This window comes from Plectropomus leopardus, chromosome 16 (genome assembly GCF_008729295.1).
Source record: "Plectropomus leopardus isolate mb chromosome 16, YSFRI_Pleo_2.0, whole genome shotgun sequence".
NCBI lineage: Eukaryota > Metazoa > Chordata > Actinopteri > Perciformes > Serranidae > Plectropomus > Plectropomus leopardus.
In genome coordinates this window covers 15,661,435-15,681,787 of record NC_056478.1, presented here as the reverse complement: position 1 = coordinate 15,681,787, position 20,353 = coordinate 15,661,435, and the positions used below count along the sequence as shown (strand labels likewise).

The 20,353-nt window shown below is 40.9% G+C and overlaps 1 protein-coding gene across 2 annotated transcripts in view; it reads left to right on the top strand.

Moving 5' to 3' along the window:
- The first annotated feature begins 1,777 nt into the window (after window positions 1–1,777).
- LOC121955375 (glutamate receptor ionotropic, kainate 2-like) overlaps window positions 1,778–20,353 on the top strand; it is a 72,178-nt gene continuing 53,602 nt past the window's right edge. For both annotated transcript variants that reach the window (XM_042503308.1, XM_042503307.1), the window contains exon 1: window positions 1,778–2,266. In XM_042503308.1, coding sequence (XP_042359242.1) covers window positions 2,143–2,266 — 124 coding nt within the window. In that variant the 5' untranslated portion in view covers window positions 1,778–2,142. The remainder of the gene's footprint in view (window positions 2,267–20,353) is intronic.

Sequence of the window (20,353 nt, the reverse complement as noted above, 5' to 3'; positions counted from 1 at the left end):
TATTACGGATTTGCTGTTCTGCCAATTTTAATTCCTTTCATCCCACTCCTCCCACATTTCTGGAATGATGGTGGAAATTGTTGAAAGGTTGTTGCTTGATATCCCATAAAAGAGAAAGGGAATTTGTGAATGACAGAACACTCAGTGGGCCTACATGTCCTACCTGAGTATAAAGGAGGGAAAACAGTGCAATGATATCCTGCAGGCATGAGATTATATCTCGTGTGTGCAGAGCTTGGCCAGTTATTGTGTGCAACGCAGTGTTTTTATAGTTATTTCTGCATATGTCTGTATGGGAAGTTGTCTACTGAATTAGAGAAAAGCTTCCACATTCTGTAGTGTGGAAATTGGCTGATTGTTGGATTGCTGAACCCTGAGCAAGATCTTAATGTCTCTCAGCCTCTCAATGCTTTCTGTGGCTGATATGCAGGCTTGCTGGGTCTCTGTCCATGGTGCTGAATAGAGATCCTGGTCTAACAAACAAGGAAAAAAACATATTAGTAAACATGTGCAATTTTATTATAAGATGATCACATTTGACCAGTGTATAATAATTTTATTTTCATCATCTTGTACAAATATGCTTTGCTATTTTTTATTTGAAGTCAGGATTCTAACTGAAGTTAGTGTTGGTGTGCACTTCAAAGATTGCATCTTTGCTGACACATATCTAGATGCATGCAGGTTTGACAGCAAGTTATGCAGGTAACAGAGATACTACAACAGGAAAACTCAACTTGCTTTGCTTGGGGGCCACATTTGCAAAATTAAAGGAGTCCAGGGGCCAGTTGCAGCAGCCACATACATGTTTCTGGGATTTTAGGACGTTTCTAGGATTTTAAAGTATTTGTAGAACTGTGCTAAAGTCCTAGAGTCATTTCTAGGATTTTAGCACAATTTTAGGACATTTTAGGATATTTCTAGGACTTTAGGACATTTCCAGATTCTTAAGACATTTCTTGGATTTTAGGACGTTTCCAAGACTTTAGAATGTTTTGGGGATTTTACGACATCTGTAGGACTTTAGGACATTTCAAGTGTTTTAGCAAAATTTTAGATTATTTTAGGCTTTTTCTAGGATTTTAGGACATTTCTTGGGTTTTAGGACGTCTCTAGGACTTTAGGATATTTCTAGGATTTTTGGATGTTTCTAGGACCCTAGGACGTTGCTTAGGACATTTCTAGGACCTTAGGATGTCTCTAGGATTTTCTCGGATTGTTTGACGTTTATATTTTAGGACGTTTCTAGAATTTTAGGATGTTTCTCGGGTTTTACGATATTAGGGGCTTAGCAAGGACCTCTGTCGGGGGGTGCAGGGATCCTCCACCGGCACTTTTTTTAAAAAAACATAAACAAGCTCTATTTTGATGCTTTAAAAAACCTTAAATTACTAAATGTACAAAAAAAACAATTCATAGCGTGAATCACGTCATTTTTATTGTGAATTAGAAAATGGTTGGCATCCTATGGGGGGCCAAATTAGCCCGCGGGCCGTCAGTTGAGTATCACTGTACTACAGCCTGAAATAAAGTTTCCCCGCTTCTCTCTCCCCGTATTTCTCTGTCTCTTTCCCATCCACCCATCTCTGTCTTTGTCATCTCTCCTATCTTTATATCCATCTCCCTTTTCTCTCCCCTCTCCCTCGCTCTCTCTCCGTCTGTCTCTGGTGCGCGTTCACAACACTAACCTTGGCTCGACGTCAGAGCCTGTGCAGCAGTGCAGTATAATGGGAGCGTAAGCAACCCAGAGCGCCTCATAGGGGGCTGTATATCGCTGCTGTATCCTCTGCTCGGCGCTCTCTAGCACCTTTCCAACCCTCTCCAGTACCGTACCTACAGCCCATGCTCGGGCTCCCCCCTCCCCACTGGATCCGTACCCTTCGACATGGATGTCCCGCCGTCCCTCGACCCGGAGGATTGTTGTTTCTTGGCGCAGTGAAGGAGGAGAAGGAGAAGGGGAAGGGGAAGGAATCATGCCGGGACTGCTAATGGATTTAGGGAAAGCGCAAGTGACCATGCCGTGATCTTGCGCATCCAGGGCCGCCGTCACCCTGCCTTGCCCAACGAGCGTAGAAGAATTACGGGGGAATCGAACCCGCGCACCGGGGGGATTAAACCACTGTGCATTTTTTTAAAAACAACATGAAGATTACCTCCCATCATCTGATGATAAGCAGTCTCGTTTTCAGGTCCAACCTCAGGCTGATCCCGCTTCTGCTGCTGTTTCTTGGTTACTCTCGCGGGATGCCACACGTTTTAAGATTTGGTAAGAATCTTGTTTGTTTATAATACGATATCCTGTGTAACCATGTCTGATCACGCGAACTGCATATGTGAATGTGGACAGTGAATGAAATCACGGGATGCAAAAGCAGATGTATCGAGGCATTTCTGTCTCACTCTTGCCTCGCTTTAGTTGGCAAAACAATTTGACCTGTGAAGAATCATATCTGTTAATGAGCAGTTTACACTTTAAATCTCATTTGTAACAGTATTTCGAAGGCTTTTCGCTGAGTACATCACACCATGACGGATGAATGGTGTTTTGCACGAGCCTGGAAATCAATCTTACAGTAACTTTGAAAATCCACTGTTAGAGAAGGAGCACTCCTATGCAACAGTTCACGGATCTGAACAGCTGATGAAACTCATCACCACCAGACTTACATCTATCCGGTATCCTCACGCACTCCACACGCATCTCCACGGCCTTTTAAACTGCTGACACCCCAACATGTCCTCTGCGGTAGATGTTTACATGTAAACGTTACACGCGGGGTGCGGATCAGTCACTCTGATCTGTCACAAGGGCCGATCGATACATATGCCGGGTAGTACTTTTCACCCTTAAATCCACCGAACTGCTATTCACCGGGAATCCCTGTGGTTTTTATAACATTATTGGCATCGATGAAACTAATAGTTCCGGTTTTCAGTGATGTTTGGCTGAGTCACGTTGGAAGCCACAGAAATGTAAAATTAAAATACAGAAACAGTAATCTGATTTGTGTTTCTTATTAGTCTAAAAATTGATAGATCCTCTTCCTTTTAGGAACTATAATATCGCCTGGTGGAAGAACATATCCTAATTAATGTTGATTATTATAGTAGTTCTTCAACAGTTGCCACTACGGCGCATTGTCGCCGATTCATAACTTCAAAACTGCCTTTATCCCTGCTCTGAAATCACTAAATCACGGTCCCTTGAGGTTTCGTGTGTTGCCTAATTAGATCCGTCTCTCTATTTTTTTTTATTTATTTATTTTACCGCTTTCTGTTGAATGTAGGCTACAGAGAACATCTTTGGAGTGACAGGGGAGCCCCCCCTGACAGCGGATGTCATCAAGTGTTGACAACACATCCTTACAATCCCCCAATTCCCCCGAGGGTCCTGTTTAAGAGTCAGGCCGCGTCCGCAAGAGCCGCCGCTATGGCAACGGGATGTGCTTGTCTTCCTGCTGCATCCTCAGCTCCGATGAGCGATTTCCCGTCTCGCACGTTGTCTGACAGTCGCCCGGCGTCTATTCAGTAATCCTTGGGGGACGGCAAAAAGTCCCTGCATAACAGTATTTGACACGAAAGTTTCCAAGCCGGCAAATGATGACTAAATTCCCCGGGAGAAACTGTGGGGGAATAATTGATAAGATACACCTTGGAGGGAATTTTTATGGTAATTTGATAATGTCAAATACTATAAGATTAGATGTGGAGTTGCCTCGCCATGGCTCATACCCAATATGCCGTCTACTGACACGATCTGCAAGGCATCCGGCATCAGTGGCACGACACATAACCACAAGAGATAAGAGGTGATTCATGTCACTGAAATCTTTTGCTCTGAGGTGAAGCCTGATTTTGCTGGTGTTCTGGTGGCAGTGCTGCGGCCGGGAACGCGGCTAGAAACGGCTGGTTGCTGTCCGTGGTCCTGAACCGGCGGCCAAACAAGCCGCTGATCCATCTGCCTGTTCAGCACCACGGATAGCGACCCTGGCAGCGCGGCTTGCTGCCTGTTGCTGCACAAAAAGCTCAATGCTGATGTTTTTTTAATAGACTCTTCTGTAAAAGCTTAAGTCTGAAGGTTTTTTTGTACAGCATTATCTCTGTCAGTCAAGTAGCAGCCACGTTTCATCTTTCTGTTGTAAGATGGCTCCATTTCGTGTTGTGTAATTCATTCTCTTTAGAAACGATGATATCTGTCTGTGTTTTCTTGTAAAAGAGCCGAGTTTCCGAAAGAGAAAGATAGACGACGATAGACTTGTGTGTGGGTGATTTTATCACACAAAAGAAAATGTATGTCAGTGTGTGTGAGAGAGGAGAAATACAAAAATGCCTTGAGAGACAATTGGAGCCTATTGGTCCTTTTCCCCATGCATTTCCTGTCCTGCAGGATGTGCTTGCTCAGCAGAAAATCCCAGCTGCTCCTGCAGGAGGCTGGCTAAATGAGGAGGTCAGCTCCCTTGGGTCTGTCTGTTCCCTTCCTGCCCCAAGTTCCATTCTGCCTAGACAGACGGCTCACATTGTACAACTACTGTTCTCCTGTCAGGCTGAGACCTTTACATGTGCACATACACACACACACACACACACACACACACACACACACACACACTGTAACACCAAAGCATAGTCAGCCCTTTGTATTCACAGCATCCACGGCCCCACAACGTAGAGCGACAAGTGTCAGAGAATAAAACAAAAACAGAAGTGTTCTGGCCACCAGCTGCAGGCAAATATGCTGAGCTAATTTCCACCCAGACATGAATTATTGTGTTCAGTGTTCCTCATTTATAAATCTTACAGGTAATTCATTCACTTAGATACTGAAATAGGCCCGGTGCAGCCCTTACAAAGCGTAATAAGACACGCTTGAGATAAGATTCTCTATTTATAACAAGTTTATGCTTGCCTTTTGGGAGCAATGAAAGAGACTTTGAAGCAGCTGATACTGAGAAGGGTCTCCTAGAACAAAACGTTTTTTTCAATTGCCACTTTGGTTTTCTCTCCACATCCACCCATTCATTGTAGGCTACAGAAAAAGCTGCAAAATGTCCACTTAAAATGATATGTAACAGCTTAGCAGCGTGGCATGTAAAACTGAACATGGTTTTGATGGTTTTGAAGGTGGAAATTCAGGGTTGCATTAATCAATAGTGCAGGGGTGTTCGACATTTTTTAGGTCAAGGGTCCCTTAGCTGAAAGAGAGACGGAGCAGACACCCCTACTGTTTAAAATTAAGTGTCATATTAAACTATGCCTACAATAATGTGTATGGCGGCTTGGATTACCATGTATAAACATACCCTTTATGATGCATAGCCTACAATACTAAGATATTAAAAAAATAATTTTGGGCAGATTCATATATTTATACGTCATGTTTGTTTCTTAGGTGGAGGATATATATTATAGAGTCTCTTGGTCCAAAAGAATAAAATGATTTATTTTGGCTCACAAGAATGGCGATACACGAGGAATAATAATACACACAATTGCCCAAGATGTTTAAATAGTGCAAAAATGTTAGTTATAGGGTTGCTGTGGTATGTAAACTGATGTCATACAGAGAAATGTAGCTGGAAGAGGAATCTCAACTTTATTTGAGCTATTTTCAAAAGGGAGTCTATTTACACATACTTTAATTTTTAAAAGATGGTTTCAAGACTCAGTTACAGTAATAAAACATTTGTTCAAATAAAAACATTTTTATTCATTTAGAATAATTGTAAATGATAATAATAATAATAATTCTGTATTGCCATGATATTGTGACACCGCAACATTTTCTGAGATGGTTATCATACAGTGAAATCTCATACTATTGCAAACCTGGATAGCTAACTAGTTTGTCTTGCTGTTATGTCCAGGTGCCGCACAGTGATTTAGCATTAGATATCTAACATGATTGCACAAGGATTCATAGGTACCAGTTGGTCTATCATCAACATTGTGTACTGTAAATCAGTGGTTCTTAACTAGTAGGTTGTGGGTCCATTCTGAATGGCTTGCATTGCCTTTTGAATGTGTCGAGTTTATTGAAAAAAAAACCCAAAACACTTTAATTTTAAGTACTGTGAATTTCTGGCGCAGAGCTTTTATTTTGAAGTGCCATTTCTGTTTACTCTCACAATTTGTCTTATTTCTTTGTGTCCTAAGCCGACATGTTGTTTACATTTTATGAAATAAAATTGAAGATATGTTAATATATTAGATAATAAATATTAGATATGTTCATATATTAGATGTGTGGATATTAAATGTAATGCTACCGACCGGCTGGACCTGATGGGAACCACTGCTGTAAATTATTTTATAAAATACATTTAAAAATTAAAATACTTTTTTTTTTTTAGATGAAAAACACAATTTATCTTTGATATTCATTTTAATGTGTGTTTTAAGACAGATTTGAATGTTTGTGGATAAAACAAATCGAAACATGACTCAAACAATAATTTTGCGATGCCCCTCCTGTACCTCAGAGGACCCCCTAGGGGTTCCAGACCTTTTGTTGAAAACCCACGTTCTATAGCATTATGTGTCAGCTAACTGGCAGACTAGAATAAAGGGAGCTTGTTTTACATTCTTCGATGGAAATAGCGCTATATGTCCATGATCTTATTCAGCTGTCCCTGTAACAAATACTCAGTTAGGTAGCAATGACTCATCACATTCCATCAAAGCTGATCGAGTTTTACTTAAATACGTGTTTCCATTTCATTAAACACCTCCAGGAGAAGTTAAACAGAAAGAAAAATCAACAACGAAATTGAGATAATGTTTAAACTCTGATGACCATAGTTGGTCTGCGGCTGTGAGGTTGAGTGATAACATTATCACCGCCATCTTCAAGCCGCATTTGCAGACGCAGTATGTCCCTGGGCTGTCAACTGCTGCTGAAAGCACTGTTGACTCAGAGATGCTCATTTTGTGTGTTTATTTCCTGGTTATGTTTATATTTTCCCAAAACAGATATGTCTGGGAATATTTATGACTAAAACACAACATTGTTTTTCATTTTGGAAAGGAAATCAAGTCATTTTTTTCTCAGTCCTCTGGCAACAGACACTATCCCCTCTGGTGAAAGCTCTGTTTATCTAACTGCTTCCACAATGCACTGCCAGGATAAAGGTCCCTTATTGCATTTCTAATATTTAACACTCTTCAGTCCCTCAACTGTGTTATGGTGGCGAAATTACAAGGTTGTCAAGAACAAGCAAGGGCAGAGGGAACAAATTCAAGGGGAGTTTATTGTTAATTGACTTTATTTGCTTTTGCTTTTCCGCCAGCGCCGAATTATCAGCACAGAGTTTAGTTTGGGATTGCAGGAATTAAGGATAACACCCTGTGCCCTGGCCCACTGCCAGCACGTTCGCAGCAAACACATTTAAATAGGCACAAAGCTGCTTAAAATATTCATGTGTCACTTGGCTGCGCTATAGCTTATAGAAATATGAAACTATCTCCTCTCTACTGGCAAATGATTTCCACGGTTTAAAAATACCCACCGTGGGTTTCAAGAACAAAAAAGGGAGATCTGCCTTCCATTAGCATGCAGCACCACACATGGGCTTGAAGCGGGGAACTATCGAGATGGATTTCTTAAACATGTTTACATTCCTGAGACTTTGAAGGTCTTGCTGTCATGCCTCAGTTACAAAAGGCTCAATGGTGATTAATTCAGGGTACAGATTTCTTGGCATTTTGAAATGGAAAATATCTGTGAGGTATGAAATTAGTTTTCCTGTTGTGCTTAGCATTTAGTCCATTTTTTGAGATTTTCCAGCCGCTTCGGAAAAGATTATTTGCACGGAGGAGGCTTTAGATGATTGACCTTGTTTGCTTAGTTCTAGTACAACTGCCACATCTGACATGTTGTCTATTTTTAAAAATCAAATACATTTTGAGTCCTATGTTCTGCTTCCTTTTGGATGGCTTTAGTCCTTATTATTATTCACAGTCTATCACGCCCTGTCATTGCCACTCTGGCATATCCCTGCGTATTGGAAGGGTTAGAGGTTATATGTGCAATTGTTCTGTGAAACTGTCCCTCGAGATGAGCCCTGCAGTGTGTCTTACTGCCTGCTTGTCAGGCTTAGAGCTGACTGAAGGTCAGATCTGAAAAAGCTCCCAAGGAATATTTTTTTTTGCATTTTTTAAAACGCGTGCCGAGCTGTCCTTCTCACAATCCCACCGTGGGAAATGGAAGGAAATTTGAAGTCAATGAGAGGTGTAAAGAAAAGCAAGTGTGTTTGTTAAGAGAGGGAAAAAAGCAAGAGAAAGAGAGAGGGAGTCTGTGTAAAGTGTGAGCGAGAACAGAAAAACAGTGAGTGTTGAGGCCAGCAGATACAAAGTAAAGATAGATTAGTTTGCCTCTGAGCAGTCCACTCTCAGCCCACTCTCAGTTGTGGTCTTTTATTACTGTTTTCTGATGGCTTCTGTGAAGAGAGACAGAAAGGACAGGAGAGTGTGTTGTGGAAATATAGTGGGAGGCCAGGAGTCATGTACTGCAGCTCTGAATAAATGTCAGCAGTGTAGTATCAGAGAGCCAGGACTACAGATATACATGAAAAAGCTTTTGCAGGAAAGAGAAACGGTAAAAAACACAAATATCTTTGTAGTTCCTCGGGGAACCAAACCAAAAATTTATTTTTATTAGGATCTCATACATTTATTGTCTTATTACATAGTTGGCTGTCTCCACTTCCAGTAGACTGCAAAGTGGTGGGAATCAATAAAAATCAATATGTTTGTATTGCTAAGAGGAATAATGAAAAAAAAGGAAGAATCTGGCAGCGCTGCAAGAAACCAGTGCCAAGTCCCGGATGGCCCCCTCCTGTGTGTATCCATCACAGGTTACCATCTGTGAGAATGCAAACACGTAAACTATAAAAAAAAACCAAATATGTACTATGAGAAGAATGTGTAGGTTTAGATTAATAATGCATGTGACTTTGAATTAATGACGACCTTAGGGACGTAGCAGGCGTATATGGTTATGATATAGACATTATCACACTTATATCACAGATTTGACATGTTCCAAACTCAGTCCGTCATTTACTCTCTGCGTGATATCCATTCTGAACTGGCTCTGCTGAAAGTGGAGTGATATATATATGTGCCTTGTTGCAATATCGTGCCACACTTTGCGTCATGTGTGGGAGTAACATGTGAAACTTCACTGGAGCTTAACCGTTGTAATTAACTATTAAGTGTTTGCATAATGGAGGGAAACAAACATGGCTTGTATTATAGAAGCTGGTAATGATTGGGAGCCAGAGTTAATGTTTACTGTCTATTTATTCTAATTATTAATACATGAAGGAAGCCATTTGTTGGATGTGTTTATTTCTAGAGCGCTCATATGTGTGATTGTTTCCATGCGGTTGATGTATAGATTTGAAACTGTCTTAACGCGTCCAGTAAACAGGAGCAGTTTGAATTCCAAGCACACTGGCCGAGTAAAGGTATTCAGAGGTGCATAAATGAAAGCACCGACATCCAAACTACACAGGATCCAGAAGTCAATCGATTACAGAAAGCCCTCCTGCGTTGGCTATGATGCGAGGCAGCGATCAGGTTAGGATGTGGTGATTCACCTTCATCTCCAGCCAGCTGAATGAGGAATAAGAGGAGGAGGAGGGCGGGCGAGTTGACTGAAAGAGAGAAAGCAAGAACCCGGGCTCCCATTGACAGCACAGTCGGTCGGATGTATGAACATTTCTCTGTGTGAACCAAGGACAGAGGGGGAAATGGGCTCTGTGGGAGGACGTATTGAGGCAGGCTTACCTAAAATCATGTTCTTTGAATCAGCATGACACTCTATTGTCCACAATCCACCAGGGCTATGCAAACGACTCCCCCTGCCACGTTGAATTTCATTTTTTTTCCCCATCCTTTTTTTTCCTCTTGCTCGCAGGAATTTTAAGTGTTTGTGTAGCTTTCTCTAAATCGCTCCTCCAATCTCTTTGTTTTGAAGGTGTTTGTGAAAGGAAGGGTGAGAGGAGAGGAGAATAAGCACAGGAGAGAAAGCATTTGTGACAGCTAATGGAAATGGGCCAGAGCAGAGCACGAAAGCCTTTAGTTGAAGAATTAAAACTAATTTTGGTAAACAAGCTGTTATGCTAAACTAACTACATTAGTTGGCTGCAGGAGCTCTCGTCGGGGTTCTGCTGGTAGTCGCCCACGCGCGAAACGACGCACATTTGTTTGATATGACCCACCGATCCCTTATCAGCACACAAAGCATTACTGCGGACTGTACAGCTTGGATTGACTTCTCATCATTTCACAATCAGTTTTTTTAAGATTTTGAAGAGACATAATGAAGCCCATCGCCTCTGTTTCCCTCGCACAGCTACCGATAAGATGTGCCCGGCCGTTGCTTTTTGAACATGACAAAAGACAGTGAATTTCCTGCCTAGCAGGGTGTGAATGAATGTGAGAAATTGTGAAATAAAACAGCAGACTGCAGATCAGAAGAGAGATTAGAACAGGACTCTTGATTTCCTACCAGCTCTTTTTACATTCAACCTCAATAGATCTTTTCCTATTTATTGAGGTAAAAATGCATATTTGAGGAACTTTGGTAAGCCTCTGGCTGTTTTCCCTCTCTAAAGTCAGCACGCAGGTCTTTTTGATTTCTTTCTCTCCCTGCTACTATGCAATTGCCTGTGTGTGTTTGTAGAACGGGCGAGAAAAATCGACACACCTTTGCGGCGAAGTGGAGCTTATTGACTTGTACCTGTAGCTCTGATTATCAGCTAGCGTGTGTACAGCGGTGGCTGATGGGAGGCTGATGAACCCAAAGCAAGAGCTGACATTTTCCTGCCCTGTGGCTGAAGGAGAGGAGGGGGAGGATGCAGGTGTCCGTTCAGGTCTAATGGGCCATCCATTCAGTCGTTTAATTGAGTGTCTTTTATCTGCCTCCAGTGACCTCTTTTATTCTCCATTTCTCCCTCTTCGTTTCCTTCGCTCATCTGTTTTTTTGTCATGCCCCTCCCTCTCTCCCTCTGTTTCTGTCTCCGAACTCTCCTCTGTTTGGTAGCACGCTCTGCCATCTGCGTATGTCCTGCAGCTCACTCTGACTTTAGACATCACGGCCATCACCTGTTGTTTTCTAAACACATCTGACGGGCTGAGAAGGAGGAGAACCCTCAGCATCGAATCAATATACAAAATCCAAAAAAAAAATAGAGCCCATTTTCTCTCCCCCTTTTCTCCATTTTTCCTTCCTTTGTCCTCCGCTGCCCTTCTCTCCGTGTCGTCTTTCTCTCCCTTTGGCTCTCAGCTTGTCTCCTGGTCCTTCCCCTCTACTTTGTTCTTTTCACTATCATCAAGCCTCGCTTCCCCTCTTCCCCTGGTCTCACTGTCCTTGCGCACAAAGGCACGAATCCTCACATGACATCCACATTCCAAACCTCTATTTCCTATTGTACCTTTTGAATTTCAAAGCAAAGAATACCTTTTTTCAGACTCAGGTTTCCATTGAACTTGCCCCCAATCCTGGAATAAAACACTGTGTTATAGCTTTTATCACCATGGCTTACTTTATATACACAATACTCATTTGTCTCAAGGCTTAAATGGTCTTTTCAAGGCAGAAATGGCTTTGATGAGACAATATACTGTAGATATCATACGGATTAACAAGAACTCCAGTTTAAATGCACTGCAAACCACTTGCAACGAATCAAAGTGAGATTGCATTTAAATTTGTGTGTTATTGTGTGAACTGCTTTATATATTCATACTTGACATCATATTTTTATGGGATATTAGAGTCAGTGTTTACCAGCTTCTATGTCATTACCTATCTGCAAATAATAACCACCTGCTGTGCAAGTATTTATAAATTTATGAAGATTAAAATTATTATAATCAGATTACTGGACTCCTGTAAAACGTCCCTTTCTCTCCCTCTCTGTCTTGCTCCATCACCCTACGAAAACTCAGCTGAGAGCATTAAAGAGCCGGCTCCTGAATTAATTCTTGACCTTTGGCTCTGATGGAAGATAACATCTGCCCTTCTACAAGAAGGAAAGTCTAATTTTACAGCCATTTTGTGCAAAATTACAATGGAAAGAGTGTAATACAGGGCCGTTTTGATGAGCAGGAGAACAGTGAGAATGGGAATGAGAGCGGTGAGGGGGAGCAAAGAGGACGATCGAGTCTAGTGTAATTTGCTGTGACCTAATTGCAACGTATAAATTGAACTTCTTTTCAGCTCTGTTCCAAAGTCGGCTGCATATGATACATGTTAAATGCATGAGAGATGTAACTTTATCCTCTTATCACCAGTGGTGCTTTCAGAAGTTTTTCATAGGGGTCACCACATCGAGCCACTGAAAATCTTGGGGTGTTGCATTAAACCAAAAGCTATGACTGAAATTCAGGAATTCAATTATGCTGTTGAAGTGTATGGTGTAGTTGAAATCTATAAATATGGAGAGTTAAAGAATCACATCTCAATATACTTTGGTTTCTTCTAACAGATAATGATACTAATTGTTTGATGCGCGTAGACTTATATATGTACAGTTAATATTTGAGTTCCACAACAATCTATCCTTCAATTATCCTTTTCCTTAATAAGACAGATATACAGCTTTGAAGGAAGACATTGATTGTATGGAATAAAACATTTACTGGGAACAAGCCCTCTCAAGTTAAGGGAGGACTTGTGGGCACTCATAGCACCTATTTTCATTTAAACATCTTGAGGTCAGGATTTGAGGGACCTCTTTGAACATGACCAGTTGTTCCCTTGCAAAATTTAGCCTAATTTTGGAGCATTATATTAGCTCCCTTCCTAACAAGCTGTGTAACATAATTGGTACCAATGGATGTGTTAGGGTTAAGTTATGCCTAACGTTAGGTACGATATGACATAGATGGCGCATTCTGCACATACTCTGCATTTGTATTTGTGCATGTTTTCTGAAAGCTTACAAATTAGGACAAAATGGAACCATACCACCAGAGATCATGAGGGCAGTGTAGCATAGTTCAAGCCAGATACAACCGTAGGAATTTACAAAGAAATTTAAAAAAAATTGGAACAGGACAAATTGGTGATACAGTAAAGGGAATTCTCTGTCTACATGTCGCATTGTATCTAAATAGCCCCACAGACCACTGTTGTCTACAGCCCTACCTCTGGTAAAAGGTGCATTATTAGGGATGCACTATATTGGATTTTTTTGACGATACATAACAACCTAATTGCCCGATAACAGATACCAAGATTGATTTAATTTTCGTGATCGTCGAGTCTTTTCTGTAGTGGAGTTAACATCATATTATACTCTTATCATGATGACCCACCAGCAAATTGAGACATAAAATACAGTGCTTTTCAATATATGAAATATTTGTTCATCGTGCAAAATTAGAAAAATACTTCAACTCTAGGGATGTTTTGAACATCTTCACTTTGTCAATAATAATAATAATAATGATAATAATAAATAGTGGTTTATGATATCAGCAGAAATTGGCCAGTTCCAATATTTAGTTTTAAAGCCAATATCTGCCAACATAGATTATGTGCAAATATAATAGTGCATCCCTATACATGACTTCCTTCATTGTTGCCTTGTTTGTTGTTGCCTGAAAATTTTTACCCCGCCCACTGATGCCATCTATTGGCTGTATCTATGCCATCCTAAAGAGTTCATGGAGGTTTGAGGACAGTAACGTTAACAACGTTAAAACTAAAATATCTATTTCCATAGCAAATAGAGATTATAGATGAGCCTTCAGGTTGTCTTGTTTTGTGGTTTTCGCGTGAGTGGGCCAGCAGTCATATTAGAGGTCCATGCCCCCCTCGCCTTTGGGGCACCACTGTCTAACGCACAACAGTATGAGACTCTTCTGGCAAGTATGCCAAGAGACATTTGGAAATCCCGCTGCTTCACATTCAGATAGTTTGTTTGAAGACTCAAAGATAACTGTTAGTCAAGTTCTCATCTATATTTATTTTGGAGAGCGATACAGCTTCAGGGTAGGAGTATCCAGGGACACTCGAGACACTCAGTCCATCCTGCCTCGTACTCTTCAGCTGCAACGCCATAAATGAATAATAATGCGTTTTTTTATCACGATAGGGACAGTGATAGCAAACCAGAGATGCACATGCACAGTCACAACGAGGCTGGACTCCCGCCTCTCTTAGCCTGCAGTGGATAATTAGCATCTCTCACACGTGCTTAGGCTTGATTAAAACTCAGTTTACAGTGAGCAGTGCTGTGAGGTCGCCATCTGTCACCTGCCGAGGCCACCATGAGATGTACTCTAATCAGTGGGAGTGAGGAAGGCAGTGTGTGTACGTGTGTGTGTGTGTGTGTGCGTGTGTGTGTGTGTGTGTGTGCGTGTGGCCGTTTGATAAAGGAGAGAAAAATTATGGAGCATAGAAAGAAAAATGGCAGAGACAGGTGAGGCATGAAGCATCGGGAAGCATTCTGTTCAATAACTGGTCCCCCTCACTCCCCATGGCCTGTATATTAGAGCCAAATCACATATTTTCTGTGTTGGCAGGAAAAAAGCTCCTGACTGCAGTTTTGGGATTTGTGTTATTTACTTGAACTTTATAACCTTGTGACGGCAGTTTTGGGAATACTAGTGTTTATACTTGGAAGTCAGATACGAAGTGTGAGAGCTCTAAGGCTCATAAAAACCACAGTGTGTGAAAGTCACTGTATTTTTCCCAAAATGCATGTGCATCAGGCAAACAATATTTGTTTTCACTAAAACACTTTCATGCCACAGCTGCAATAAACAGGACATCATAACTGCATTGTTTACATACCATTTCCTGTTTGTTTAAATCTGGCTTTCATCGTAATACACTGAATATTTCATGTTATACCCTGGAATATTTGGACAGGTGGGGAGGATGCATTCAAAAATCTAACAAACTCTCAGCTTTCTGTCAGATTATACAGTGGGAAAGAGATTTCCAAAGTGGCCCACAGAGAAACAACATAAAGACATTTGTGTTTGCTCGCAAAGAGTGAAAATATTTATTGAAGCTTGACTGCTCTTTCTCAGACGGCACTGAATGCTGCCCGAGGAAGAGCTCAAAACGCCTTGCCACCTTTCTGCATGTTATGTTACAGTCTGTCTTCTGCTCTGTGCGCTTCTGTTGATTTGTGTGCATCTGAAGCTTTATTAGATATTTTAACTCTTTGCAAGCAAGGATCTTACAGTTTCCTTTAGGTTGTGACTCTATGCCTAAAAAATGGTTGGTAGTGAGTGACAGAAAGTATGTGATTTGTACTGAATGAGCTCTGCATATTTCACCTTCACAAATAAGTAAGAGTGATGGTTTAGTTCAGTAATTATTGTATTTTCAATGTACAAAAACTAAAACATTTCCATTTTAAACAAAAGAGAAAATGTGAGTGATAGCAGCATTTTTGAAAAACAAAAAATTAACCTGTATTTATTGAACTCTGTGATCTTTGCTTGCAATGTAGTTTGCTTGAGTATGAAAGGAATCAAGCCAAAATGGCAACTCATTAATTGATTGAATAAATGTGTTGGCAATTATTTAACAATCTAAGTCATTTTATAATGATTATATGAAAGTAAACTGAATATCTTTCACTTTTGCACTGTTGGTCATGAAAAAAAACCTCAAAAAGGAAAAAAAAGCAATTTCAAGATGTCACCTTGGTCATCAAAGAGCATTCCCTGATATTTTACAGAAATGAAGTCATTTTTAAATGCAACCCTAAATGAAAGTATTCATGTTCATTTTAGAATATTGCTTGATATAAATTTATATAAAGGACAATCATAATATTTTACAAAATATTTACAAAAACAATTTACAAAGAACCAAGCATCAATGTCCAAGACTGAAAAATGAAGTCAATGCAGAAGTGCCAAAACTGCAGTTCACTGAATGCCCACTTGAAGCTTGCTACAATTTAGAGTAAATTCTCATAGACCCCATGTTAAAATGTCCACCTTTACAGCAGAAATAAACATGTTTACAAACTGGTACAAGAAACATTTTTGGCCTCTACAGCTATTTTCAACATAAATGAGAACTTTATGGTTGGTGATTTTTTTTTTTTTAAATGATCTACCTGTTGACATTTTATTAAGGCCCAACATTATGGATATTCAGGGGTGGGGCTGACTGCTTGACTGCAAAGCGTCACTGTCTATGAGTCAGATCCACATTCCCAGATGGTGACAGCCGAAGTGCCGAACTCAAGGCTTCAAAACAGCAGTCCACAAACCAATTGGTAATGGTTGCTACGTTGATTATACAGTCTATGTGTGGAACTAATAATTTGTGCACATCAGATAATTAGAAATGTAAAATAAGACACTTAAGTATATCAGTATGCAGTTCCTTAACTCTCATATTGACATAGTTTCAAATATTAACAGCATAATCGAATTCCTTAATTTCAGTTATGGCTTTTGGTTTTGTGTGCCACCCCAAGTTTTTCAGTCGCCCCATCTGGACACCTCGTTTGAAAAATTCAGGGAGAGCCACTGTCTCTGTGTACATGTGGAAAAAAGCTTCAGCCTCTGAATGTGTTTGTACTGACACAACAAAACACATCTCCCGGCCTCTCACTGTGTTTCTATGTTTGTCTAAGCAGGCAACCGAAACTCAAGAACATTCCTCTAAACTGTGCACACACGTAGCTGGATAGACAGACGATGGTATGGTATATTTCAGCAAAAATAGTATATTTCAGTATAAGACATCATTATAATAAAGTCTAGTTGTGACCATATGTTTCCGTGAGTAGCTTCTTTAATCTCCAGAACAGGCTGTTATTTCTGTATAGTGTGTGTTTGATGATACTAGAGAACTACCAGCATTTGACTCTAGCTGCACTCCTATGTTTCTTTAAGGAGCTCGTCTCATCTCAAGAGCAGGCACATATTTCTGTGTGTGTGTGCATCTGCGTATGCCTGTGTGCTTGCAGGCGAGCGTGCACACTTAGTGCTCATACATCTTATTTTCACAGTGGTAAGTATTTCTTTTCAGTTGCATTCGCAATTTTAGAGCAGTGGAGAGGTTGGAAACTGCGAGCAGACAGAAGTCATTTGGGACTTCAGCAATTCAAGGCCTGTGGAAGTGTACTCACAGTTTGGCACAATTAGTACCAAAAGGGGTCCCTGCTTGACAAATTAGCACACAAAATGTCAGCCGGTAGTTTAGCACATCCACAATGAGCCCTTGCAAATTAGCACATATTTTGAGGAGGGAGCTGGCACATTATTATGAATAGAGAGAGCCTGGCAAATTAGCACATCTGTTGCCAGCGCTCAGAATTAATACATGTTATATGATCACTCGTTTCCTACTTGGAGCTGGGTCAGGGATGAGGGTGGTGGCACACATTTCTAATTGAAGGCTGTGTGTGTGCTCATTACAAGAGATTGATGAAATTGACCTTTTGGCAATGGTAGAGCTAATTATTATTAGTGTAAGTGAACTAAGGTATCTCTGAATGCCGCAGGCGTGCGCTTTAAATTCTCACATCAGTCACATTTTCTCCCAGACCCAGTTGTTTCTTACCTGACAGGGTTGTTTAGGCTCAATCTTAGTGGAGTGCGTGATCGTTTGTTTGTGGGTGTTCACACGACTATGTTGGAGTGTGTGAGTCAGCCTGAGGCTTAGCGTCGAGCAGTGGCAGGTGACAGTCCGGTCCAGTGTCAAGAGGCTTTAGGGTGACAGGAGTGTTTCTATCCTGGAGGAATAAAACACACAACAAGACAAACAAGTCAGATAACAACGGCTTAACTGTTGTTCACATAAGCTGCTTTCAAATGGCTTCGTGTTTCATATCTCTAACAGAGTGATTTGTTAAGTTATTGTTTGATTGCTGACTCGCTGAATTGACTTTTTATGCGAGTTTTCAACTATTTGCAGATCCTTTTTAAAGTTTTCACAGGTCGCTCATTGTGGTATACAACACATTCGCCTATTCGGCTCCTCTATTCTTTTCTGATGATAGTATTTTACTGCTATTGATTTTACTCTTATTTCTTTAATTTGATTTAAGCTCAAGTTTGGCAACTTAACAAGTTCACTAGACTCAAGCAAGATCTCTATCACGTAGAAAAAGCACCTCTATTAAACATGTTTACTGCTTTCCTTATCTCGCTCTTACAACACCAAGGCTCTGTAGATATTATCTCTTTGCCAAGACCAGAGAAGATGTAGCCAGTCAAATAATACTCTGTTAAATATCACCTCTGCTACTAATAGTATTAAAGCAGCATATGTAGAATAGAATACACATCGTCAGTCCTCTTAACATTGTATATGGGGACTCTTTTTCCGTTGAAGGTCACATGTTATGCTCATTTCCAGGTTCATACTTCTTTTTTTGTGCCTTAAATAGAACATGTTTACATGCTGTATTGTACAAAAAACGCCCCCCCCCTTTCTGCAAAAAGCCCAGTCTGCTGTGATTGGTCAGTGTTTCCAGATCTGCTGCACCATCACTGCAGCTGGGTAATGACTGTAATGGCACTGTAGTGCCACTTTATATAGTATACTTGTGACTTGTGACTAGAGGTCCTAACGGCTGGTTTAGAGGCACACATTGTGAATACGTACTATGTGCTTTGCTCTGTAGATTGAGCATTTTAAAACTTTAACAGTATTTATATAGCAGCTACACTTGCTTTGTAATAAAAGATGACATCTAACTTTTTACATTGGGGACCTTTAAAGTAGTTTTCTGATGAATTTCATACAGATTGCAATCATGGTGGTTTGTTTGTGTGATATCATAGCACAAGTGGCGAGCATCCTGCGCAGTTGTTGTATCCTATGCCCTGGTCAGATTTCTGGGGATTTTCAGCGTGAGAGAAAATTGGCCCTTGTGCAGCGTAGGAAGGTCAGTCTACCGCAAGGGGAGCTTCAGATTAATGACCAGGGGCGATGGCTCTCTGCAGGCCTTCATGCATCACGTCCCATTCACCGCCAAACATGTCAAGGGGTGCTCCCATAGGGAATTTCGGGGGATATTTACGGAGTGTTTCCATCACTTTGCCTCTTGCTTACTGGCTCCTACTAATACTCACTGGCTACGAGACAAAGAGACAGAAACAGGCTGGAGGTTTTTGGGGTGTGGTGGGTGGAGGTCTTAGAGCCTAAGTGAATGACTTCGTGTTCATACCTGGGCCACTTGCCCTAGCGACAGGGTTGCTCTCCGGTTGCCATGGCAGCCACCCCACAGCCCACCACTATCCTGCAGCTGCGCTGCTGGTCATTAGTCACAGAGACAGGCCGTCCGCACTATCACAACGCCCTTCCTCCACCAATCAGCCGCTCAGATTCCAAAACTGCAGATGCTTCTCAGCCATAGCATAGATGCATGAGTCGCCATGGCAACATATCTGACTCCCATCTCCCAGTGTACAAGAGCGTCCTTGAGTAGAGAGGGCTAATTGTATTTTCATTCATGGTTTAGTAAGTAACCCTTTTAATAGTAAATACATTCTCCGTGCTAGTATTTAGAGCGCACGGCAGAAATATGGAGTCAGTTTTAATCTTGGTTGAAAGCAGCATGTGAGAAGTAGAAAAATGATTTTGATCACATGTACAAGTATTTCAAGGATTGTACATATTGTTTGTGATGTATTAATGATTTCTATTTCCAGAAACTCATTTCAAATTGAACAGAAATAAAGTCAATGACCACTGGAGAGCACTTTACAATGTTCAATCCAAAATGTGCTTGATTAAATGTGGAAGAAAAACAACATTAAAATGAGTGAAATTTACATAGAAGAGCCCTCCACCTCCCCTTTCCATTTCCACTTTCTGCTCAGGCTCTCTCTCTCTCTCTCACACATACATACGCACACACACACACACACACACACACACACACACACACACACACACACAGACACTCCTGCTTTCTCGTCAGGGTGATTATCCAGCTCATAACTCACTCAGAGCTTTCATTTGCACTATAATTCACACCAGTCCCAATGATGGTGGCACCATAATTCACACACACACTGATTATCTCAGCTGTAACTCACACACCTGCAATCACACTGACCACAGCACCAAGTGGTGGAGGAGGATGGGTAGACAGATGATACAAGACCAAATGTTGTTAGACTTTAAGCGAGCTAAATATGCATTATACCCTATGCACAATGTGTGCATGCATTTTCCAAAATGCTGAAATTCCGGTTTGAGAAGAAATCTTTTTGTGACAGTTTATAAGGGCATAGGTCTCATTTCAACATTAAGGCAGACACATATGAAACAAAGGGTTTGGAGGTTCTCCACCAGAAATTTTAAAGCCACAAACACTTAATATCCTGCATTCTGGTGAATTTTTATGCT